General features: G+C 42.9%; 1 protein-coding gene across 1 annotated transcript in view; it reads left to right on the top strand.

Moving 5' to 3' along the window:
* Positions 1 to 1,074: 1,074 nt before the first annotated feature.
* dkk2 (dickkopf WNT signaling pathway inhibitor 2) overlaps positions 1,075 to 26,765 on the top strand; it is a 29,706-nt gene continuing 4,015 nt past the window's right edge. The window contains exons 1-3 of the mRNA XM_067973763.1: positions 1,075 to 1,418; positions 16,414 to 16,567; positions 24,907 to 25,056. Of these exons, the coding sequence (XP_067829864.1) occupies positions 1,224 to 1,418; positions 16,414 to 16,567; positions 24,907 to 25,056 (499 nt within the window). The 5' untranslated portion in view covers positions 1,075 to 1,223. The remainder of the gene's footprint in view (positions 1,419 to 16,413; positions 16,568 to 24,906; positions 25,057 to 26,765) is intronic.

Here is a 26,765-nt window from a genome sequence, read left to right on the forward strand (position 1 = left end):
CTGCCTCCCCCAGATTAGATCTAAAGCGATAACAACACTGGTACCAGTTGAATTAGTGAATGTCTTCACCAAACTCTCAATAACTGCGGCTGCTTTATTCCTTCCTCTTTATCCCGCGTTCTGCCACCCTCTTTAATTTACTTTTATTTAAAATATCTACTGCACTTTTAAATTTCATGTATCAATCTAATCCCTCCCTTTTCGTGTTTTTTGGGTTTTTTTGTGGGGGTGGGGGGTCTTCATTGGTCTTTGAGGATCAAAGAAAGAGATTGCTCACCTTGCAGTCTAAGATTAGTATAAACAGAGAACGATGTGACAGCGGAGAGTCCGGGATCCTGCGGAAAAGTGACAAGTTTTTGGCAATATCGCTGGATATTGATCACACTCCCAACCCTTGCAACCACCTCCTCCCACCCCGGATTCCCCATTCTCCATCCTCACGGTCATTCTCCAGTCTTTTTGGGGAGATCAGTAAATGGGAGCCTGAGGACTGGAACATCTCAATCAGGTCCTCTTGTTTATTTATTTTTTCACGATCGAGACTTCAAGCGATTTGACTTTCATCAAGCGCCAGTCTCACTCCTGCGGTCCCGATTGAGGCTGAAAAGTGGACAATAAACCGGCGGACGGAGGTTGAAAGTTGCCTCTCTGTGGTCCCCACTGGTAACGATCTGAACCACATTTCAAAGGCAGAGAGTGAGACATTTGACCGCACAAGAGGCAGTCTCCTAGATCTGTAAGTATTGCTTTATTTTTCACGCTGACTGCTCTCTTGTGTGTCTTTTGAGTTGGGCGTGAGTCTCTTGGGAGGATGGCATGAGGATGGGGAGGGAGGCGGTTGAGGAGGGGGGTTGGGGGGGGGGGGGGGGGGGAGAGAGAGAGAGAGAGACCCGCCTGCATCCGACCCTTTCTGTCATCTCCTGAATTGGGGGGCGGAGGGAGTGAGGCGGAGGTCTATAAATAGAGGGGTTGAGAGCGGGAGGGGCACAGAAGCCGATCTCAGTCTCGGGCTTCAAACGTCGAACAGATTCAGGCAATTTCACTAAAAGAATAATAATAATAGTGATCGATAAATCAATCCCACGGGGGTATCAGGACACCACGGTCTATCGATCCAGTCCAGCCTAACCCTGCCCTGTTGGTATATTTTTTTATTTTTAAAGGTAGAATTGCTTGCTTTTAAGTCCGCCCCTCTCTCTCTCTGTCCCTCTGCTCGTTTGACGATGTCTCCCGTGGGCTCTTTCCTGCTTTGGACCGCACTCTTCATCCTGAGCGTTCAAAGGATTGACAGCGGCAGATCCAAAGTCAACTCCATCAAATCCCCGGCGAACGGGCAGCTCCCGGATCAGCTCCCGGCCAACCGATCCATCGTCATCCAGCAGGCGAAGATCAACAAGAAGAACCCCATTGCCAGCCAGGTGAGTGATATCGTGGGGACCTCAGACTGTTAAGGTCGGCATTGGGACTCCCACCAGGAATGGATGGGGGAAATGGCCAAAGCTGAGGATTTTCCTTTGGGATTGGGACTTGTATCCCACAGATAGTGTCATCGGAACATAGGATAGTGTCATTAAACATCTTGAGGTTGGGTTGGGACTCTTCAATCTATAGGGACCGAGTTGCCTATAACAGACATTGGTCTGTCTTGTGGTTTAAAAGAGAATGGGAGCGGGGTTGATGGCGGAGTCCGTTTTTTGCTGTGCACAGGGGCAGGTAGAGATTGTGAAAGTCCCATTTTCCACCAAGATGAGTTTTATGTTAACTGGAAGGAAACCAGTTCTAGGGTTGTTTGAACAGAAACTGCCGACTGAACAGGACAAACGTCGGTCTACAATTAATTTAACCAGAAAGGATCCTCTGGTAACATTAAATTAATCCAATAAGGTTTGTTTCAACATATTGAAAAATTGAGACTGTTTTCCTTAGAACAGAGGAGGTTACAGAGTGATTTGATGGAGGTGTTTTAAATCATGAAGAGATGGGACAGAGCAGATAGAAATAGATTCATTCCAGTGGTTGAAGGAGATAGAATCATAGAATCATAGAAGTTTACAACATGGAAACAGGCTAGATCTAGATATAAGATTAATATCAGAGATTTAGGACAGTGAACAGGAGAAACTATTTTACAGGGAGGGTTAGAATGTACCACCAGAGTTAGTGACTGAAGCAGAGACTATCATGGGGGTGAACTTCTCCACTGTAGCTTTGGCAGAACCCATGTTCATGTGCGTGAAGCACCTTGGGACTTTTTACTATGTTAAAGGTGTTATATAAATGCAAGTTGGTGTAAACGGAATTTCGCCAAAGTGACAGCGACAGAGCGAGAGAAAGCCCAAGGAAATCCAAACCCCCCCCATGTCAACATTACAGACTGGGTTAGATAGTTGGTAGAAAGAAAAGGGGGAATAAAGGGATATGGGAACAGGACAGGCACCTGAGATTAAGACAACTGCTGGTGTGGAGGATAAACACTGAGACGGACTAGTTGGGCTGAACGGCCTGTTTCTACGTTGTAACCTCTGAGTAATTCTCAGCAATGTTACACAAGAGTTAAAAGTTTTACTTTTTTAAAATTTAGTTTATTCGGTAAATCTAAATGAAACCCCCCCCCCTTTAAAATTAAGTGGAAGGTTTAGTATCTGAAAATCATGCACATTGTAAGATTGAAGAGCACAAGGAGAGTTTACTTTGCCATGCATGGATATTGTAGTGACGGTACAGTAGTTTGCTTTAAATTTCATCTTGAATAATTATACTATTAACGACACATGACGCTGTTACCTGTTATATGTAGGCTGTTCACTTCTTAGTATTTATTTTTGTTAAATTTTGCTGTTTATGTATGTACCGCCGTGGCTCAGTTGGTAGCACTCTCGGTTCTCAGTCAGAAAGTTGTAGGTTTAAGTCCCACTCCAGAGACTTGATCACATAATCTAGGCTGACACTTCAGTGCAGTACTGAGGGAGGTGCCATCTTTCGGATGAGACGTTAATCAAATGCAAGTCGGTCTGCCCTTTCAGGTGGACATAAAAGATCCCATGACACTATTTGAAGAAAAGTGAAGGAGCTTTCCCCAGTGTCCTGACAATATTTATCCGTCAACCAGCATCACTAAAGCAGATTATCTGGTCATTATCACATTGCTGTTTGTAGGATCTTGCTGTCTGCAAATTCCCTGCCACGTTTCCTACATTACAACAGTGACTACACTTCAAAAATACTTAATTGACTGTAAAGCACTTTGAGATGTCCTGCGGTCATGAAAGGCGCTATATAAATGCAAGTTTGTTTGTTCTTTCTTTCTCCCTTCCTTCCATTATTTTGGTTGCACAGTCTTTTTATATTCGGGTGAGGGGTGTCATTGCATTCCATTAGATAAAAATTAAAAACTGTAACAAGTATTTTGACTTTGCTCACGACTCCAGACTGGCTGTGCTCTCATAAAAGGCTGTTATTAATAAGGACCCTCAGGAGTCACTTCCTCTTTTTTTATTAGTTTGGTTGAAGCTCAGAAACATAAACCAACATTATTGGAAGTAAAATTGTACAAATTATTATGTAAAATTTTATTTATATTATTGTTTTTGTTGTTAACAAATAAACATCGAGTTCACCATTTTTCAATTGCTATCTTATCGGTTTGAAAGCCTACTTCATAGGTTCCCAAACTCGGGTCCCATGAGAGGATTTCGGGGTCTATGAGGTCTTCAGATCTTATCATCAGAGTTCTGTACTTTTTTTTCTGTATTTGCTGACTTGCTAATACGTTTACAGCAATGATGGTACTGTTTTCCTTTCGGTAGATGTTGCTGTCTTTCAGATGTTAGGGACGGGGTGGGGGGGTTCGGAGTAAATCAATATTTGTAAGGGGGGGGGGGGTCACCGGGAATGTGCCAATCTTTTCAGGGAAAAATTTGCAAATCACTGACCTGGACACATGGCGTGCAGCAGTTTAGGAAAAACAGGCCACGAGGGTGTAAATTTTCATCTTCACCACCTGAACTGACAATTGGGCAACTTTTATAAAGGACGGGCAATTCACTCTGCCAGATTACTACCCAGGTGGTGAAGATGAAAGGTGTCAACTATAAGAGAGGAGAATAGGAACATTGGAATTGCTAGACTAAAAAGACCAAGGTCTATCTAGTTTGCCTTCTACCACCCTGGTAGTCGCATGATATAACAATAATGGAGTTGTTGACTAATCATAGCAATCAATCTCTATCAACAGACCCAGACATGAGGTGAGGAAAACCCCAGTGGTGGAGAGATTTGGGGACCATAGGTCCAAAGTCACCTGTTCCTCCCAAGCATGTTACACTTACCAAATGTCATGCCTCAAATTGCTCACATACTGTATCCCAAAATGTTATTTACTGAAAAAAATCTATCTAATTTGTATTTGAATGAATCAATATTAACTCATTCCATCATCTAGGGAGCCTGTTCCTAGATTGATCACTCACTCACTGAAATATCGTTTCTGCAGATTAGTTTTGAATTTACCTCCCATCAAGCGCAGACTGTATCCTCTGGATCTACTGTTCTGGACAAGGTGAAATAGCTTGTCATGGTCTCGCGAACAGCAAGGTCAAGGAGATGAACATAACCAGAGCCCTGGCTGGTGCAGAGACAGTTACACTTATGTGGAATTGTCAGATTTAATACAGCATATTCATTAGACACATTACGTGTCAATGCATGCAAATCTATGGATGTTAGTGTGAATATGTGTGTTTGTATATATGTTAAAATGAATCCTTGGGATGTGTGGGTTTGCAGCAGCAGAGGAAACTTTTAGTCTGCAGGAAACCGACAACAGCTTGCATCTATATGGTGCCATTAACGTAGTAAAACGTCGCAAGGTGCTTCACAGGAGCGTAATCAAACAAAAATCGATACCGAGCATAAGAAAGAGATGTTAGGAGGGGTGGCAAAAAGCTTGCTCAAAGAGGTGGGTTTTAAGGAGTGCCTTAAAGGTGGAGAGAGAAGTGGAGAGGTGAAGTGCTTTAGAGAGGGAATTCCAGAGCTTAGAGCCTAGACTGCTGAAGGCACGGCCGCCAATGGTGAGGTGATGCACAAGAGGCTAGAGGTGGAGGAAAGCAGAGTTCTGCGAGGGTTGCAAGGCTGGAGCAGGTTACAGAGATAGAAAGGGGCGAGGCCATGAAGGGATTTGAACACGAAGATGAGAATATTAAAATCGAGGCATTGGTGGACCGGGAGCCAGTGTAGGTCAGCGAGCACAGGGGGTGATGGGTGAACAGGACTTGGTGCGGTTTAGGATATGGGCAGCAAAGTTCTGGATGAGCTCAAGTTTATGGAGGGTAGAGGATGGGAGGCCGGCCAGGAAAGCATTGGAATAGTCGAGTCTCAAGGTAACAAAAGCATGGATGAGGGTTTCTGCATCAAATGTGCTGAGGCAGGAGATGGGCGATGTTACAAAGGTGGAAGTAGGCAGTCTTTGTGATAGGCATTCAGGTCAGTCAACCCCCTCACATACCATAATGCAAAATACAACAAATAAGAATATACATTCAATAAGGTACCAATTCAGTGGTCAACATGACCTGTTCAGATATTGCATGGTTTAGTAGCAGTGATAGCACGTGATGAAGTTAGAGTTGCCAAATATTTAATAAGGAAATAGCTTTCGCTAAAAGGGTAGTCCATCTGCATTTCTAATGCCCAGTATTTTAATGGAAGGCTATTCTTGGAGATGAAGAACCCCAATTCTCCACTGCACTATGTGAAAAGAAAGAAATAACTTGCATTTATATAGTAACTTTTACAACCTCAGGATGTCTCAAAGCACCACGCAGCTAATGAAATACTTTTGAAGTGTAGCCACTGTTATAATGTAGGAAACGCAACAACCAATTTTCATACAATAAGGTCCCATAAACAGCAATGAGATAAATGACCAGATAATCTGTTTTAGGTGATGGTTGAGGGATACATATTGGCCAGGACACCAGGGAGAACTCCCTCCTTTCCAAATAATGCCAGGGGATCTTTTATTTCCACCTGAGAGGGCAGACAGGGCCTCATTTTAACACAAAAGATAGCCTGCATGGAAGTGTTAGCCTGCATTATGTGCTCAAATCTCTGCAGTGGGATTTGAACCTATAACCTTCATGACTCAGAGGCAAAACCAACTGAGTCAAGGCTGACACCTAGTGTCAACAATTCAGTCTAGAAGTGGAACTACATAGTGTGCTGTTATATTAATCTAGATCAGTGGGTGTCAATTGTGTGTTAAAAGCTTGTTTGGTTAGAATGAATGCCAGTTGTTCTGCTCCTCAATTCAAATTAACTCTGAGCTTAGCATCTTTTTTTTAAATACCAATTTCCCACTTCGCTGTGTTATTTATGCTGCTCAGTTCAAATGAATGGATAATTCAAATTTTCTAGCACAGAACTTTGCTTTGAATTATTAGGAGCTGCCTGTGCCACGTGTGAAGTTTATAACACTGAATGATTTTTCAAAAAAAAAATCGTTGCAAACTTTTTTTTGTGCCGTTGTGGGGCATGGCAGTTTGATATGACAATGAGGTGGTCCATTGTGAGTTAAGTGGTACACTGGGACCCTGGGTCCTATTTACCCAGAGCTGTGTGAAAGAGACAGTGATAGGGAGGAAAGAGAGTCACAATAAAAGAGAAAGAGTAGCTGGAATGGGACAGGCTGGGTGAGTAACAGACGGCAGATGGGAACAACTTAGGAGAGAGTCAGATAGTAAACAGGAGTGGAGTGAATAAATGGTCAATGTCTGGGATATGCATGGTCAGTAGTGGTTTCAAAGTGGCATTGAAGGTAAACTAATGCTTGTGGTGTAAACAGCAATGTGTCTGAGAAAATGATATTGAAATGTCTCGTTTCACTTTGTGTATAATAAAAGTGAGACAAAAAGAGACAGACAGATTGAGAAACAAATGAGATTAAAGGCAAGGCTTTTAAAAACTGAAAGTGATAATGAGGGAAGTTTAAACATCTTAAAACCCTGCACTTTCAAAGCTGCCTACAGTGGGTGTAAAGGTAGGTGATGCTTATCAGCCAGGACACTATCTGTGATCTTTTATTTCTTGGGCTAGAGTTAGAAGGTAGCGCGTCTGTATGGGCAAGGACTCGCAGTCTGATCAGTGTTCCTCCATTCCACTCCCTTCCGTCCCACCCCTGCACGATACAATCACAAAGCTGCAGATTAGAATCACTCCCACCACTTCTGGGGGCTGATGGGTTTCATCTCCTGTTCACCAGCAATAACTTTCCTCCCCTGTATCTTGGACAGGAACAGACTTGTGCCAGACAGTGTACCATGCTGGTGTGTGTGTCGTACATGGCACTCCACATGGCTTTCAAATATATTATTTTTCACTTGTATAAGGATGAGTTTTGTATACACAGGTGCCCAACCTGATCCAAATATAGGTTTCCAATATGCAAAGCCATTTGCTCTCTACCCACATCCTGTAAAATTCCTAAACCCAAGTATAACACGATTTTTCCAGCAATTCTTAGCTCCTCCTCTCCTAAGGCACAATTCATGGGTGACTTGCCATGACTGTTATTTATGCATGAAACTATTTGACTGCATGGGGCGTCACAGCAAGACCCCTTCCTATCCTCATCTGGCATCGGCATACGTCCAGCAGGGTTCGTTGCAATAGTGATCAGGGGCTGATTTTATCCTGTTTTATACAAGCACTGAAGCCAATTATAAGGTTCCCATACTTCCAGGTTGGCTGAGATAAGCTAACTCAGTGCAGACCGGGGATTGAAGCTGAGACTTGCCTGGTCTACATGGCTGTTACTTACTGAATAAATTTCCTGTACAATGAGATGATCCACTAAGCTTAACACTCAAGTATTTATATCTGATTGAAGCGAATGTTTCATAGATCAGTCTAATAAAACCTGTAATTCAATTGTAGTACACTAAAAAGCTCTTGCACAAGATCTGATTTTCCGTGCTAAAGCATGTTTATGTAGTACGAGAGGCTGAACGCTCTCAGGTACAAATAACAACAAATTGCATTTATTTTGGCCTTTAAAGAAAGAACCTGCATTTATATAGCACCTTTCACAACCTCAGGACATCCCAAAATGCTTTACAGCCAATGAAGTACTCTTGAAATGTAGTCACTGCTGTTACGTAGGCAACACGGCGGCCAATTTGCACACAGCAAGGTCCCACAAATAGCAATGAAATGAATGACCAGATAATCTGTTTTAGTGATGTTGGTTGAGGGATAAATATTGGCCACGACACTGGGGAGAGCTCCCTTGCTCTTCTTTGATAGTACCATGAGATCTTTTACGTCCACCTGAGAGGGAAGGTGGGGCCTTAGTTTAATGTCTCATCTGAAAGGTGGCACCTCAGATTGTGTAGCACTCCCTTAGTACTGCACTGAAGTGTCAATCTAGATTATGTGCTCAAGTCTCTGGAACGAGACTTGAACCCACAACCTTTATAACTCAGAGGCGAGAGTGCTACCACTGAGCCAAGGCTGACACCTTAATAGAAAAATATCCCAAGGCACTTCATGGAGGCATAAGGAGAAACAGGCACTGAGCCAAAGAAGGAAGGATTAGTTGGGGTGACCATACGCTTGGTCAAAGAGATGGGTTGTAAGAAGGGTCTTAAAGGAGGAGAAGGAGGTGCTGAGGAGGAGGAGGGATTTAGGATGGGAATTCCAGAGCATGGTGTCTACGTGTCAGAAAGGTGGTCACTAATGGTGGGACAAAGGGAGAAAGGGATGCATAAGTGGTTCAGAGGAATGGAGAGTTTGGGTCGGGGCGGTGGGGTGGGTGGGTTGTAGAGCTAGAGGAGGTTACAGAAACAGGAAAGGGTGAGGCCAAGGAGGGATTTAAACACAGGAATGAGAATTTTGAATTTGAGGTGTTGGGGGTCTGTGACCCAATGTGGTTCATCAAGGACAGGGGTGATGGGTGAGCAGGACTTGGTGTGGGATAGGATACAGGCAGCACAGTTTTGGATGAGCTGAAGTTTATGGAGGGTGAGGTCGGCTAGGAAAACAACAACAACTTGCATTTATATAGTGCCTTTAACGTGGTAAAACATTCCAAGGCGCTTCACAGAAGGGATTTTCAAACAAAATTTGACACTGAGCCACATAAGGAGATATTAGGACAGGTGACCAAAACCTTGGTCAAAGAGGTAGGTTTTAAGGAGCATCTTAAAGAGGGGAGAGAGATAGAGAGGCGGAGAGGTTTAGGGAGGGAATTCCAGAGCTTAGGGCCTATGCAGTTGAAGGCACGACCGCCTCTGGTGGAGTGATGAAAATCGGGTTGCGCTAGAGGCAAGAATTGGAGGAGCGCAGAGATCTCGGAGGGTTGTAGAGCTGGAGGAGGTTACAGAGATAGGGAGAGGCGAGGCCATGAAGGGATTTGAAAACAAAAATGAGAATTTTAAAATAACATTGGAGTAATCTGTTGCAAATTGATAATTTTTTAAAATATAGAAACCTGGTAACAAGGTCAGATTTCTTGCTTGCCCCTTTCTGATGGGTCGGTTGTTAAATGCACCACAGAGACTAGAAAAGCCCCAAATTTGACCCACAGGTATGTGTTGAGCTACCCAACCCAACAGGGGTGGCAGGGGTAGGCGTTCCAAGCACCCTCTTTATTATGAAGAAAGAACAAAAGAGCCAGGATCGTTTTCCCAGGATGCTGGCGGATGTCTTCCCATTGTTTATTATTCTGCTGACACTCACTGTCTCACACATGCAGAATGATCACTTGGGTGGGGCATTAAGAGAACTCTCCCACCCAGCTGAAGTCACAACTTTAAGAGGGGGGGCGGGGGGAATCGAAAAGAAAAATTGGAGGAAAAAACTATCTTTTCATTGAGAATTCAGGAAGTGAGGAAGCGATATAGAAACTACATTCTCTACGATAACAAATGAAATGATAACGGTAGCAATAGTAACCAAGGCACAATTAGAATTGGGCCTGTAACAGAATCAACAGTTGGCATTCTAAATTGACCTTTAGAATCAACAGTTGCCACATTCCTTGGTACCCATGCTCCCCTGGTTCTGGATCATAAATAAATAGTGGATATTCAGCGGGTAGTGGTGTGTTGTGTTGAATGTAAAAGACCCAACACTCCTGAGCATTTCGTGAGCCCAGTGAGCTGCCATAATGATTATATTTATTGAAATGTGGGCCAGCACAGAGTTTTATTTTTAGTTTAGAAACTTCTGGTAATGGGCGGGAGGCTTTTAGGTTACTAGCAAGCCTGGAATGTTTAGGCACTCGTGCAGTGTGTTTAATAACAGCACAAGATAAAAAAGTGAAAAGAAGAGTCACAGCTGCATAATAACAGGGGTAATTAAAGTTATAATCCTAGACATTACTTTTGGTGATGTTAGTGGACAAATGATGATATGATATTCCTCTGGCTGCCATTTTAAGGCAGGCATCAACCATCCAAAGGTATTAAGCATTGTTCCACTAATATCATCAATAGTAATTCCTAGAATATAGAATCAGATTTAATAGAATGTAAAAAAAAAATGGAGAAAGGTCAAAATTAGCCCCAAGTTCATGATTTCAAATCACATCATAGCAAATTGAATTCATTAAATTGTGTAATTTGTGGGCTGACACTAGAAAAAATTACCATGAAAAGCTGCCAAAATGTTGTAAAAATCCAACTGGTTCATTAATGTCCTTCAGGGAAGGAAACCTGCCAACCCTACTCAGACTGGTCTGAATGTGACTCCAGTCCCACACTATGTGGTTGACACTTAATGCCTTCAGGGCAATTAGGAATTGGCAAAATATAGTATCTTGCCAACGTACAAATGAAAGAAAAAGAACTTTGAATAAGTGATAAACAGGAACAGCCGATTGAACAACAGTTCGCATTTATATAACGTCTTTAACATAGAAAAACGTCCCAAAGCACTTTGCAGAGGTGTAAGGAAAATTGGATGCTGAGCCAAAGAAAGATTAGAAGTAGCCAAAAGATTGGTCGGAGACAGGTTTTAAGGAGGGTCTTAAAGGAGGAGAGGGAGGTGGAGAGGTTTAGGGAGGGAATTCCAGAGAGTGGTAGCTGAAGGCACGGCCACCGATGGTGGGGCGAAGAATGGGGGGGGAGGGGAAGATTCTTCTGATGAACGAATAGGACTTTCGTGCCTTCAACTGCCTAGGTCCTAAGCTCTGGAATTCCCTCCCTAAACCTCTCCGCCTCTCTATCTCTGCTCTTCTCTGCAACTCGTGTTTATCGTTACAAATACCGATCTAGAACTCTCCACATATTGACGGGGTAATTTTCACCTTCCCTGCTCGGGAGGTGAACTCGCGGAGCGACTGTCACAGAACCCGCCTGATTTTCGTTTTCATTGATTTCAATGGCAATGAAAATCAGGTGGGAGGTACAAATCAGCCATGGCGGAACAGGCTCGAGGGGCTGAACAACTTACTCCTGTTCTTATGTTCTATAACAGGCTGGCGATCCACTCCATCAGTTCTCCACCTAAGAGGTGAAGGCGAAGGTGACCCCCAATTATTGGGGGGAAAACTCCATTTTGTATAAATTGAATTTGTTTTTTCTTTTCCTCTCCAATCTTCTCCTCCTGAAGGTGCTGCTTGATTGTGAGGGTACAGCTTCATGAACAATGGCTGACGCCTGGTAACGTGCCAAGTCAATCATTCTTCATACTTGATCCATGAGTATGAACTGGCTATTTGTCAATGGCAACCTTGTCCTTGGCCAATATTTTCACATCTGCACTTCTCAACAGAAGTCAGTGACTGGTGCCCTGAGGCAGGAAGCACGGACTGTTTCTGTCCTTCTTAGCTCAGATGTTGAGGTAAACAAGTAGCACTCCAGCACTGATCAGTGTGATCTCAGCACAGACCAGGGATTAAATTATGGGACCATCCTGTTTTATATGGCTCAGTTCCATATTAACCGATGTATTCACTATCAGGGAAGCCACAGAATTTTAGATGTGAATTATTGCAATGGGACATTGTGTTGGAGCACTGATGCTTGGTGTTACCAAGTGATGGGGCACGAGTTTTATATTTTCTTCATCTTCTCCTTGTCCACTTCACTGAGTTCCTGATATCATCCATTCAGTTGTGGGAAGACACCCAGTGGAGATCAGGCACTTGCCCATGGAGCGGGAAAATCAGAGAAAGAGAGAGTGTCATTGCTGATGTATTTGGGTGCAACTCCATGTGGCTGGCATAGGACAGCACTGGCAGTGGTCTGGGAAGCAGGTTAGCTGTCTGCCCGCTCGCTCAGCCACATTCGATATGTGCCCTAGCGTTGCATCAGTGGAAAGGGGGGAGAGATTTCATAAACTCCAGAAAGAAAGACTTGCTTGTCGAACATAACATAATGCAATGAACTTATCAAAGAGAAACAAGCCTTATCAGAGCATTGGGCAACACATTTGAGTACGATATCACTTTAGATTATTGGGATAGAATATAGCTAAAGAAAAGCACTTTTTACAAGTGGAACAGTTTGTTCTCAATGGGAATTCAATCCTGTTGAAATTAGTGAGGGAGATGTGAATAAGATGCTTGCTCTTGTATAGATTGTGTTGTTTTCCAACAAACTAATCAGTAAGGCAACATAAAGAAGAAAAGACATTTTAATAGCAGTCCTGAGTCACCTTTCTGTACAGAGTCTGATATTTCTATTGCAGTCTTCTTCTGACCTATGAATACTTATTGCTGAGTATTATGAATTAAATTTAAAAACCACCTAGAGAACTCTAGCATAATGGGTGTTATTAAATAAGTGATGGTAGTCCTGATACTATAAAACTTCCAGAGTTTATGAACATCAGAACTAATCTGAGATTAAATTCCAAGTGTTAATCCCATCATTCCAGTTTTGGTTATTTAACATTTTTATATTAACTTTATTATACTTTTAGAAAAATATATTTTTAAATCTTCGTATCACCTATTGCTCTGGTTGATTTTAGTTTGAGAAAGAACTTGCATTTATTCAGTGCTTTTCACATCCTCAGGACGTCCCAAAGTGCTTCATGCATTATTTTTGCATGTAGTCACGGTTGTAAACACAGCAGCTAATTTGCGCACAACAAGGTCCCACAAACAGCAGCAACTTAAATGGTGGCATCGGTCGAGAGATAACTGTTGGCCAGTACACCAGGAAAACTCCCTTGCTCTTCTTCAAATAATGCCAGAGAATCTTTTATATCCACCTGAACGGGTAGACAGGGCCTGAGTTTAACATCTCACCTGAAGTGTCAGCCTAGGTTATGTGCTCAAGTCTCTGGCATGAGGCTTGAACCCACAACTTTTTGACTCAGAGTTCTACCACTGAGCCAAGCTCTATGCTACGGATAGTTAATGGGTAGAATTACTCCCTGCAGCATTGCAGCTATATAGTCCCAAACTTCGTGAAAAGGTATAATGTATTTTGCAGTGGCTCTCCAGGGAGTTCACCGTACAGCCTCTGTATAAAGAATAACAGATACATGGGAGTGATTACAAAATGATAATCCAATCAAGGTGTTTAATGACATCTTGAAGTGAGAAAGAAATTGATTTATGAATGCTCTTTGAATCCTTCAATCAGATTACAATATTATAGTCGTTAATCATTTTTTTTATAACATGTTCTAACTGATCTCTGGTGTCATTGCTCTGGGGCAGTCTGGGATCTGGATCATGGTTGCCAGGTTGCTAAGATGGAGCTGCATTTAACCTGACCTGTCCTCTTTAAGACCATTGCTTGGCTATTACCTGTGGGGAAGTGATCTAAATAGGAACATCCTAGGGTCAATTAGAGTCTAATGTTGAGGGAAATTACTGTAGATTGGCAGTTGCCAGTAAATCCCCAGTTTTTGTCCTGGAGGAAAGGCCAAGTTATCGGAGTCATTAAAACTAGGAGGAAATGACTGGCTTTTTAATCACATATTAAAATATACGTTACATTCGGAAGTGTAATGTTTGAAGTGCGATGGACATGCACTAGGCAAGATATTTATATTAATGAATGTTGAGGCTGAAAATCTTCGGACCTCTCTCTGCAACTGATCTTCATTCCTGACACTGGCAGAGTATCTGGGGCGTCAGATAGCCACATGGGATGCCGGAAGGGGAAGGTGACAAAGTTGCTGCAGTCCGGATCATCGGCCCCCTTTTATAAGAGGCCATTTCAGGGCCATTTCTTCTGTGGGCATTATTCTGCTTTGGATGTTTTTTTTAAAAAATGATACTGAACAACAAACAGTCATGTATAAAACCATAAAATAAAACAATGGTCAGCAAAGAGGGGTGTAAATGACCTACCAATCAAAGGAGATACAGCCTTTAATGGTGGAATTTGACAAGTAAAAGGAATTATTATAAGATGTACATAGGAACACAGGAATTGCTAGATGATAAAAGATCAAAGTCCATCTAGTTTGCCATCTACCATCCTGGTAGTCACATGATCCAATGATAATGGAGTTGTTGACTAATCATAGCAATCAATCTCTATCAACTAGTCTACAACAGACCCAGACATGAGGTGAGGAAACCCCCAGAGGTGGAGAGCTTTGGGAACCATAGGTCCAAAGTCACCTGCTCCTCACAAGCTTGCGACACTTACCACATATTATGTCTCAAACCATGAGCAAAATCTACACTCATGGAATTGATAAAGAAAAAAGGTGAAAGGAAGTTAGTTGATAGGGGTAAAGGCACCACAGGGCTGAGGTATGGATAGTTTCAGATAGCTTTTGCAGCAGTAGTAGTTGCCAAGGCATGTAACAATTGACCGTGTAGTCCAAGTTGTTGGGATTCACAGTGCAAGATAATTGGTCATGATATTATTTTAGTAGATTTATCAAGAATAATCAACAATTGATTAATAAGCAATTCTTCACCCAATACACTTAATTCATTCATTCATATTAACAGTATTCCCAGACTTCATTAGATATAATATTATAAAATGATCCCATCAATATTTCAAACTGCAAAAGTAATAAAATAATTAGCCAAGAGATAAGGATCACACAACCAGCCAAAAATCAGAGCTTTGTATTTTTTGATATTCATTCAGATAATAAGTTCAAGACTCAGATTGATGTTTAACATTACATCCAACTTTTTTAATGAAAAATATTTGAAGCAATTTTCAGAAGTGTAATGGATGCATAAAACTATTAGGGTGAATGTTAAAAAATCAACATATATTGAAAATGCAGAATGAACAACCAGTCATGTATTTTTTTTAAATGACTAGTCGATCTCCCGTGACATTTCCCACAGGGAGAAAGACAGAGTGTAGTCTTCAGGTGGTGGGGTTAGAGGTGGGGGATAATTGGACCAGGTATAATTCAGTCCCCATTTTGAAATTATACATTCTGTCCTTATTTTTATATTTCCGTTATAAATTTGTATATCCACATTTATAATGGAAAGTGGTTACGTTTCACCCTGGCCAATCAATCAACATCACTAAAAGCAGATTTACTGGTCATTAACACATTGTTATTATAGGGGCCTTGTGTGCAAATTGGCTGCTGCATTTCCTAAATTGCGACAGTGATGACACTTCAAAAGTACTTCATTGGCTGTAAAGTGTTTTGGGACGCCCTGAAGTCATGAAAGGCACTATCTCAATACAAATCTTTTTCTTTCCTTTCCTATGTAAACTTGTCACCTTGTAATTACATCCTCCCATCAGTGATAGCCCTGCAAAGCTTCCACTGACCAGAGGGTCGAATTACAGTGTGACATGTTTACATAAGCAGTTTCCATAATAAAGCTGAAAGGAAATGCATTCAGTCGTATAATTTTTAATATATTATAATAGATATTTTTGTGAACTTGTAATTATTCTTTCACAGTAAAGGACACTTGTGGTCTGAGGTTCTGGCTCAGCCTGCAGTGCTTGTTACGCAGAGGTGCTCTCAGCGTAGGTGGAATAGTTTAACCACGTCGTTGCCTTGGCTTAGACGTACCACTTGTACCTGTCTGCCTCGACCCCCCCCAGCTATGCTGCTGCCGTGTCAATTATCTCCCATTTCTTTCCGCTCTCTCACACCCAACAGCAAGAAGTAAGTAAAGCAAAGTCTGTGATGGGTTACTGTGAAACGAGGGGACATTGTTTGAGGGGGGATGATGCTGTGACTGAGATAAGAAGAGGATATCTGTGTGAAAATGATTTTAGACAAAGCTAGCTTTCACAGGCACTCAATAATGTGAGGTAGCTCCCTGAGTACAGCCAATCTTTACAACCAAGAGCACATTACAACCTGATACCCTTCCCTTCAGGGCACAAGGACTAGGTAGATTTTAAACAGCACCCCCCCACCTCAATCTGGAGTGTTTGTCTCACACCAAGCGACTGCCTTTTTAAAAATATATATATCACGTGATTTTTTTTTTGTACCCCTCAGAATCAGGCGTGCAGCAGCGATAAAGAGTGTGGAGCCAGTGGATATTGCCACCATTCGCACCACCAAGGCTACCCGGTCTGCCTATCCTGCAGGAGGAGGAAGAAACGCTGCCACAGAGATTCTATGTGCTGCCCGGGGAACTACTGCAGTAATGGTACATTGACTTTTATTTCACCGGGACACGGATCTTGTAGAGTAAAAGCAGAATTCAAACTTGTGTGTGTGGCAGGGATAATTTTAACCTAACCCATTAGGTGGGCAATGGTGAGTAAACTCGGGCGGGGGGTGTAAAACGGACGATCGACCCGTTACCATCAGTTCCCCGCTGGGCGGATTCGGTTAGTTTAGGTGTCAGCCTTGGCTCGGTGGGTAGAACTCCTGCCTATGAGTTGGATGGTCATGGGATCTAAGCCCCATTCCAGAGACTTGACACTTCAGTGCATTATTGAGGGAGTGCTGCACTGTTGGAGGTGGTATCTTTCGAATGAGAAGTTAAACCGGGGCCCCTGGCTACCTTCTCAGGTGGACATAAATGGTCCCATGGCAACATTTCGAAGAAGGGCATGGGGCCTGGCCAATATTTATCCTTCGACCACCATCACTACAACAGATTATCTGGTTATTATCTCATTGCTGTTTGTGGGGTCTTGCTGTACGCAAATTGGCTGCTGCATTACAGGCTGTAAAGCGCTTTGGAAAGTCCTGAGGTCGTGAAAGGCGCTATATAAATGCTAGTTCTTTCTTTTCTTTAATATCTACCCCGTAGTTCCTCATGTTATAAATGATATGGACCTGGAAATCAGAAAAGCGCTCGAATCGGGGCACGATCCCAGTGCAATGCACGTTGCACACGTCTATTGAGGGCGGTGTCAGGGACCATAGCAAATTGGTCTGCCACCGATATTAGGATAGTAACGGTGAGCCGCGGGCACCAATTGCAGCCCCAAAGGCAGTTCGCTGGGATGCTGCCTGATGGCTTGCTGTAAGTCTGGGGGTGGGGGGGGGGGGTGGCAATTGGGAGTGGGGAGAGCGGTGGCTGGCATCAGCTCGCAGTTTTAATGTGGAACCAGGAGGAGCAATGGTTAGGCCGCATGTAGACCTGGTGCAAACCAATTTCGGGTTTGGGTCCTAAAGCAGGCAATAGGCTTTTTATTGGCACCTGTTTTAGGCAACCGCCAGGAAAGCCTCTACAGCGCCTGAACCAATATGGCGTCGGAAATGTTTCCAACGCTGTTCAGGCGTGGGAGGTTGGCCCCCTATATTGGACATTTTTGTGCTCATTTACTGCCTGGAAAATCGGGTGCAATGTGGTCCAATTTCACCTCCATAATATCCCGTATAACCTGCTGCAAATATTAGAACACATGTCTGCAGATGAAACATATAAAGTATGTGGAAAACTGCTAGACTAAACTCCCGATGATTTTTTTAATGATATGTGGAAATGAGTGCACAAGATCCCTGGATTTACCCTGCAAACGATTGGTTAGAGGGAAGGACAAATGGCATGTCTGCCTCAGCATTAACGAGACTCATTTTAGTGGAGTGGGCCGTTCAAATATTTTTCAATTGCGCCCGTTTCCAAAAATCCATATTGTTCGTTTAATAAATTTTGGTTTGCCCGAGTGCTCTGGCTCATTCTGGGGCAGCACTGTGCTGGGGCTTGCTGACAGCTGTACGATGGAAATGACTTTCAAATGAAGGAAGACAACATCTCATTCCAGCTCTCTGCTACGAAGAGTAATTATAAGGAGTAATGCCACCGTTGCCTGTTGCCAGCGGTGATCCGTGTTTGCGGCACTGCCCACCGGGAACAAGGGATCGCCGTTACCCATACTGTTCAACAGAGCTGTAACAGGTGTATCATGGCAACCAAGCACGTTGGTGGTTCATTGAAAGAGTGGGCCGAATGATGCGATTCACATCTGCACCCTGACACATGTTTTTTAACTTTCATTAGAAACCACAACAATGCCATATGAATTTCTTTCCAAGTGTCAGGCATGGCAGAAATACCACCCCCTGCAATCCATGACTTCTTCCTAAGGTTCCCGCCAGCGTCAGGTTGCAATAAATGGACAGTCTGCTTCCACTGCAGTGCCCAGATAGGGATCACTCGGGAAATCTGACTGGGCCCATTTCATTCCCTCCTTCCCGACGAAAATCCGCTGGAATTCATCAAAATGGTGATGCTTTTTTCTTGTTGATGACGCCACCCTTTAGCGAGTGGTTAACATTCCATCTGCAGGACAGGCATCGACCAAGCCACCGCAGGCTGATATGGAAGGATGAATGCACTGATTCCGTGTGCCCAGCAGGGGGCCATGCTCGAAGGGATCACGTCAGAGAATCAGTGCTATACTATTGCAGTCCTATCTCCAACACACACTCCTTTGAGTCCCTATTGGGAGCAGAAGACCCTAGAAAGTATCGAAGTGAGTACTGATACCATTATGGCAGCCAATGAGTTGCACTGTGTCAGCCAATGAGTTGGAGGCGGGGCGGGACTTACGGCAGGACTTATAGCAAACAGTCTATTTTACAGCAAACAAAATCTGTTTACTCAGCAAACCGAGTCTATTTAAAAAAGTCTCTATGAACTACTGCAAACAGAACTCATGAGCGAAATTACATCAAAGACTCCTGATTAAAGCAGGGTTATTTGTCTAGCAGTGAGTGGAGGATAGTTACATAATACAAATTATGTTCATAAAATCAATTCCAGTCACTTACAGTAGTATGGCATGATTGACGGAGGAATTACCCAATCATTTCCATTCTGGGACAGACGGCATGTTACCCTCAGCACTACAAGACCCAGTCAATAACAGTCAAGCGAGATGGATCGAGATGTTGCCCACCCATTTCCACTCTATGACAGTAGCATACTCAATTCAACTACAGTCATTCAGCTGCGTGGCCCCTTAATCACATCTGATCTGTGAAAACAATTGGGGAAAGCAGCCAGAACAACTGGTCAGAGGAGTGCCGACCTTGAAGAAAGCTCAGCGGTTTTTGCCACCATCGTCAACTTTGGTGTTTCACAATACCTCGATCCACAATGGACTGGACTACTATAACACTGTCTGACAACCACAGAGAAAAGTGATCTCTTGCTCCTAGACTCATCGCAGTTCAAAGGCCAGTAGACTTAATGAGGCAGGTCTACTCCAATGTCTTCACAACAAAAGACAAGTGTGGTTGGGCTGTATGTTGAGATGGCACCATAAGAGTTTCTAGTACTTAAGACAGGCCTCCACTGCCAAGAACACAGGAGCTACTGGATTCACCCCTCTCTGACTCTCCAACAAGGCTGTGGCAATCAGTGAGGGATAACTCACAAAGCTCTAGGAAGCAACACTGTCTGGGAGAAAATTCCACGGGCACGAGAAGCAGGTTGGAAATCTTTGCTGTTGATACCGGGGCTTAAAGGGTTAAATTATGAGGACAGGTGGCATTGACTTGATTTGTATTTCCTTGAGTTTAGAAGGTTGAGGTGTTTAAAATAGTAAAGGGATTTGATTGGGTAGATACAGAAAAACTATTTCCTCTGGTAGTTCTATGATCAAACCAAAAAGTCTGCACAGAATACCAATATGGGAACAGGCGTAGACCATTCAGCCCCTCGAGCCTGTTCCACTATTCAATTAGATCTTGGCTGATCCGTATATCAACTCCATTTACCCACCTTTGTTCCATATCCCTTGATATCCTTATAATCATAGAATCTTACAGTGCAGAAGGAGACCATTTGGGCGGTCGTGCCTGTTACCTAATAAAAATCTGTCGATCTCAGTCTTGAAAATTTCAATTGATCCCCAGGATCCACAGACTTTTGGGGGAGAAAACTCTACATTTCCACTACTCTTTGTGTGAAAAATTGCTTCCTGATTTCACTCCTAAATGGCCTGGCTCTAATTTTAAGATTATGCCCGCTTGTTCTGGATTCCCCTACCAAGGAAATAGTTTTTCTATATCTACCCAATCAAATCCCTTTATTATTTTAAACACCTCAACCTGCTAAACTCAAGGAAATACAAATCAAGTCAATGCAACCTATCCTCATAATTTAACTCTTTAAGCCCCGGTATCAACAGCAAAGATTTCCAATCTGCTTCTCGTGCCTGTGGAATTTTCTCCCAGACAGTGTTGTTTCCTAGAGCTTTGTGAGTTATCCATCACTGATTGCCACAGCCTTGTTGGTGAGTCAGAGAGTCATGAGTCCAAGCCCCACCCCAGAGTCTTGAGCAATGGAGCATACGTGAGGGTTCCACTCGAGATCAGAGGTGATAGTGGGGCTGGAAATATAAACAGACGAAGGACTAAGATTGAAACAAGAGCTGATAGCTCTTTTGAGACTCATGAGAAAGAGGAATAAGCTGCATCCTTGAAGAACTGAAAGAAACTACATTGGAGGACATGGAAGAAATTATGATCTTTCAAGGGCTGCACAGCCAGAGGAATTGCAGTTGTGTGTACTGAAAGCACATGATCTGAAGGAGGTTGATGAATGTTGAAAGAATAATTGGATGACGAGTGGATGGGGTGATTCATTTGGAGCAGGAATAGTGTGGGAGAGAGGACAGAAGCCGGGAAATCCCAGAGTTCATAAAAAAAAATGAGTCAGAGGATGAGCTACTAAACAACAGCAAAGATGGAACAATTTGAGCAGAAACTAATAGCCATGAATATAGCTTTAATGAACGCTTATGTGCATGAGTACCAGACCCTGTCAGAGATGTTGACAGTGTCCATGGCAATGGTAAATGAATCACCAAAGTGCTGAAGGGTAGGATTCCAGGGGTCTTGTGAGTCATCCAACAAGATCACCAATGGAATGACCATAGATCATGCCAACAATCATAGATTGGGCCAGAACTTTCAAGATGATGGATAACTTGGCAGTTAAAATTGGAGAATCTAAGAGCAGCTAGCGTTCTCAAAAAGACCACTGACGTAATCCTGTACATAGTTTTAAAAAGCTGTGTAAATGATTTTCCATATTAAACAATTGCACTTTGGAGAAGAGACTGATGGGGTCTTCTATAATTGATTTCTTCCCTTACCATAATTGCCCTTTTTATCCTCCATGTTCATGATTCATGAATAATTTCATAACTACAGTGAAAATATATTATTTTAAAATCTGGAAGAGTTAAGGCAGACAAAGAGGAACACTTATCTATAAAAAAACAAAAAATGCTGGAAATACAAAGCATTTGGCATCTGTAATTAGAATATATGGGTTGACATTTAAGGTGCAGATACTTCATCAGAGCTGGTGTGTGGGAGGTAAGTCAGCCCCGTTATAGCAGTAAACAAAATGCAAGAGGTGGGAGAACAACAGATAAACGTCGAGAGTGAGGTATACTGTCCTCAAGGACCAGTTGATGGGTTTAATAGACTGAAGTTTTTTTGAAAAGTTGGAAAGAGATGAAAAAAGTGCTGGATAATAGTTAATCGCAGTCAGTCAGTGAAAAGGCATTAGGAAGACAAAAAGAAGTATTAAAACCCACCCCTATGTGATGAAGCACAACATTCTCCTCCGGGCCCCAGAAGGAAAGTCGTGGCCTTCCCTAGCCCCAGACTCCCTACACCACTTCCCTCCCTCAAGACCCTCCTGGATACCCCTTCCCCACACGTAACTTCATGCCGGTGGGCAGCCAAGAGCCGCACGATTTTCTGGAGGCCCAGGAGCCGTTTCCTGTCCATTTCCCGCTCGTTCTGGACCGGCAGAACGTTAATGAGGTCCAGGAGTTAAAATAGCCCAGGTCTCAAATTCTCTCTGGCAAGAGCGTTTCACACTCACCTCCTCCCATCCCCCAGAGTTAAAATCGACTCCAGGGTATCTGAAAAGGCAACACATCTGATTCCAGGTTTGTCCAAATCAGCCTAATTTACACCAGGTTGGATTATAGCTTCCGATTCAGTACAAATCCCTACACCTGGTTCAGGGTTCTCCAACTTGTGGTAGCTGAGAGCTCAGGTTCCCTTGAAACTAGAAACTACAGAGAAAAGTTTATTTGTAAGATAAACAAGAGGTTCAGGGAATGGACTTTGGATGTGCTGTACACTTCGAAGAAGTTTGGGAATATATTAAGTTTATTAAAATTTATCAAGTTTCTTCAGGTCTACGCTGCGTGATAGGTTTACAAATAGACTTGTGAAAGAGAATAGGGGTGAGGTTGGTCATGGGAAGTTGTGCAAAATGGACATTAGTGAATCAACAGCCCGTTTTATATCCTGCCTGCTTTTCTTTTCCATTGAAGTCACCGGGGAATGAAAACAGGGTGGCGAATTAAAACAAGCTGCCGATTTGTTATCACCCGTTTTGCCCTACTGCCAAAGACCAATTCCACCCTCAGTGGCTTTAATCGCAGAACTATTTCAGAAGCTGTAGTTTGGCTGTGCGTTTATCGTTTAATTTACTCCCTACACTGATTCGGGAGTTCTTATCGACCCCGAGTGCCCAAGACCTTCCAATCCCTAGCACTGCCATCTGTGCCCATGTTGAGCACAAAACTGCCCCATATTTTATCTTTAAATCACTGCAACCATGTTGCACTGTGGCTTCATCTCACTTTGAATAATGTAATTTAAAAGATTACACACAGCACACTACTCATAACAGACTATGGCCCTAATGTTCCTCATCCTCTTGCTCATGTGAAGAACAGGCACAGCAGATCAGAAATTGTGACTTACCAGTCCCCACAGGACATGGACTTCAACGGAAAATATCGACTGAAACAAGTGCTATATATTTTTCTGCTCAGGAAAATCAATTAGAATTGTAAAAATTGCAACATAGGACGAGGCCATTCAGCCCACTGTGCCTGTACCAATGTTAAATCAACTGGAGCCTGTCTGATGTCCCATTGCTCTGCCCTGAGTTGCTTTGTATTTCATTTTCTTCAGACTGGCAGAAACATCCTGTTTTTTTTTATTTCACCACACAATTGTGACAAAAGTAAATTTAATATGAGTTATTTTTATGCTTTATTAAGGGGTGATGGATGAGTGTGGCGATCGTTTATTTTTAATTCATGAACACAGTGATGTGAGCACAAAGTTTACAGAATCAACCTGAGTAAAGCAGTGTTTCTAGGTATAGTTCTGCACGTGACTGAAAGGCGATATTTTTAGAAATGATCTTTTTGTAGCAAGTATACGAAACAACATACTTTACAATAGCAGCAGTGAAACATTCAAAGGACAGGCACGCTCAAATAATGCGAAGTAGGACAAGATTCACACTTTTTGACTGAAGCAAATCCCATTGTGATAGAACCAGATTTAGAAGCTCACTCAGTTCTCAGGCCCGTATACATATAGGATTGTTAGAGTAAACCGAGATTTTAAAAAAGGGGAAAGATAGCATGTATTTGATGATATGGCTCAGGTCATGAAATATGGTGTGTAATCTCAAAGAATCAAGAATGACCTCTCCAATATGATATGATTTGGGCTCCAGACTCGCACATAATCTCCCTGTTCTAATAATAATGTGACAGGAGCTTCACTGTAACTAGAAACAGGTTGTTGAAAAAAAAGAAAGAACTTGCATTTCTATAGTGCCTTTCACGCCATCGGGCGTCCCAAAGCACTTTACAGCCAACAAAGTACTTTTGAAGTATGGTCACTGTTGTAATGTAGGAAATGAGGCACAGAAATTTGAACACAGCAAGGTCCCACAAACAGCAATGAGATACTGACCAGAATCATCTGTTTTGATGATGTTGGTTGAGGGATAAATATTGGCCAGGGGATAAATGGGGATAACTCCTTCTTCCAAATAGTGCCATGGGATCTTGTACGTCCACCTGAAAGGGCAGACGGGGCCTCGGTTTAATGTCTCATCCAAAAGATGGCACCTCTGACAGTGCAGTACATCCTCAGTAATGCACTGAACTGTCAGCCTAGATTATGCGCTCAAGTCTCTGGAGTGGGATATGAACCCACAACCTTCTGACTCAGAGGTGAGAGTGCTACCCTGAGCCACGGCTGACACATACACAGATATATATGCATATATATGCACACACAGATATACACATGCATACGCACACACAAGTACACATATACATACACACAGGTACATACACTAGTGGACTTATACACCCACATACATGCCCACACACACATATTTATATGTGCACACATCCACACATACATATATAGACACACACACAGTGTTAATTGTGGATGCTGGATGCCAATGGTGGGAATGGAGAAGAATTAAATATTCTTCATGATGACGGTGTCACTCACAAGTGACACAAAGATGCAGTGAGACATTTCAATGCAAATGATAACATCGTGGCATGTGTTTGGGGACAAATGAAAGATTTATCTTGAGCTGACAATGCCCCTTTAACTTTCTCTGAACCCAATGGATTTGATGACTATATAATTGTGGCCAATCTTTGGCCGTGAGTGTGAAGTGCGTGCTAATCCTGGCTCAGTTGCTGTCTTTGTTGCCCTTTCCTACAGGTATCTGTGTACCACTTCTTGAAGGCACGGCCCGCAGAACCCCCACTGGGGAGATACAAGAACATGCTAAGAAGGGCACCCACCATGGATCCAAGGGCACGTATTGGCAGATTGTGGGTAACACACAAGCTAAACCATCACGCGAGAAAGGTTAGTGGCGTTAACAGTTTCCAGCAAAATCAGCCTCGGATTTTCCCAGCAACATGTGGCTAATTGTCACATCTGCACTTTCCAGCAACCGCTGGATGACGAGGAGCGAGAACTATTCCCGTCAGGCCTGGGCACCAAGGCCAATTGCAGTACTCTTATCGGCTGAGATCAGTTAACTCTGCGTAGAACGGGGATCAAACCTGTGAACCTTCTCGGTCTGTATGATACAGTGCCACTTGGAGCAGTGCGTATACCAGCTGTGGCACCGTGAAGCTAATTGGGGTGGGGGTTGTAATAACCTATTTCACATGTACATTTATTGCTATCCTTGTGGTCCTTGCAGTTCACAACAGCAGCTGCTAGAGGACAATAAAGATTCCTGAGGCTGAATGAAACCAGGAGTTAATTGTGGGTTTTGCAATGGTTTTCAGTCAATCAAAACCCTTTTTCATCAGTCCTATAATCTATATTTGGCAGGTTGCTCCATATAACACTAATATAGCTGCTGTTCTCCCATTACTGTTTTAAGCTGCAGCGATCACGCACTGGTCCATTACTGGCTGTTGTGAATGACAATAACTAGAATAGTTACTGGCACAAGCAAGATTATTTGGTTTCATAACGTGCTTGTCAAATTTCCAAGGAGACTCCAGAAGAATCTATTTGTCCTTCCCAATCTGGTTTGTTGTATTCATACATTAGAATTCAAATGGTGAGCTTCTGCTTTTCAAGCAGAATGTGTGAAAATAAAAAATACATTTAGGTTCCTGGTGGCAAGTTTTATCACTTACTCAAGCTTTATAATGAAATCCGACAAATAAAAGACTTTCTCAGCCATTATTGAACACCTCCAAAAGAGCTTAATGGAGCATTAGCATCCAATATACTGACAGAAGAGCTGAATAGCATAATTGGAGTGTAACAGTAGCAACGCATCAGCAATTTCATTTTTAAACATATTTCAGAAGTTTGTGTTGCAAAATGTCAGCCTTGAGACATTGTCCCTTTAATCAAGCTGACATGAATTTATGAGTTCCAGGTTTGACCAGGTTGGTCATTATTGGCAGTACAATATTGGTTCATATAAAGTTGCATGTGGGACTAGTTTCCCAGTTGTCTGTCCATTGTGTTCTGCCCCAAAGCAGGCCCTAAATCAAGTTTCACACATGAGATTCTTGAGCCACTTACTAGGGAAGAATAGCTGAGGTGGTTGCCCGTTGCCTCCCTCATGATTTTATCTTTGGAGCACCTTCTCCTGGGTGGGCTGCAACCAAGACTAAAGAGCCCCACTTACCCTTTATGATGCTGGGGAGAGACACCTGCACCCACCTGTTCAACATCAACCCAGTATTCAGAGCTGGTGCTCCACTCACCACAGCTCTCTGGAGTGGGGCCCAAACCCAACCCTTATGATTCAGAGAGGGTACTACCGCTGAACCAGTGGTCACTCCATCTGAGCACAAGTATCCTGCTGGATATCAACCCAGTGTTTAGAGACCATATTCTGGTCTCCACTCACTGGGGCTGTCTGGAGTGGGGCTTGAACCCTTCATCTTCTGACCCAATGGTAGGAATGCTACCACTAAGCTAAAGGCTCACTCCAGTTTTCCAGTCCTTCAAATTAATTCTCAGTAAAGCTGCAGTCCTGTAACAACACCACAACTATGAATCCTCTTGAATAGAGGCCTTCACACATTAAATGGAGCAGA

The sequence above is a fragment of the Heptranchias perlo genome, chromosome 1, assembly GCF_035084215.1.
Source record: "Heptranchias perlo isolate sHepPer1 chromosome 1, sHepPer1.hap1, whole genome shotgun sequence".
In the NCBI taxonomy this organism is placed as follows: Eukaryota; Metazoa; Chordata; class Chondrichthyes; order Hexanchiformes; family Hexanchidae; genus Heptranchias; species Heptranchias perlo.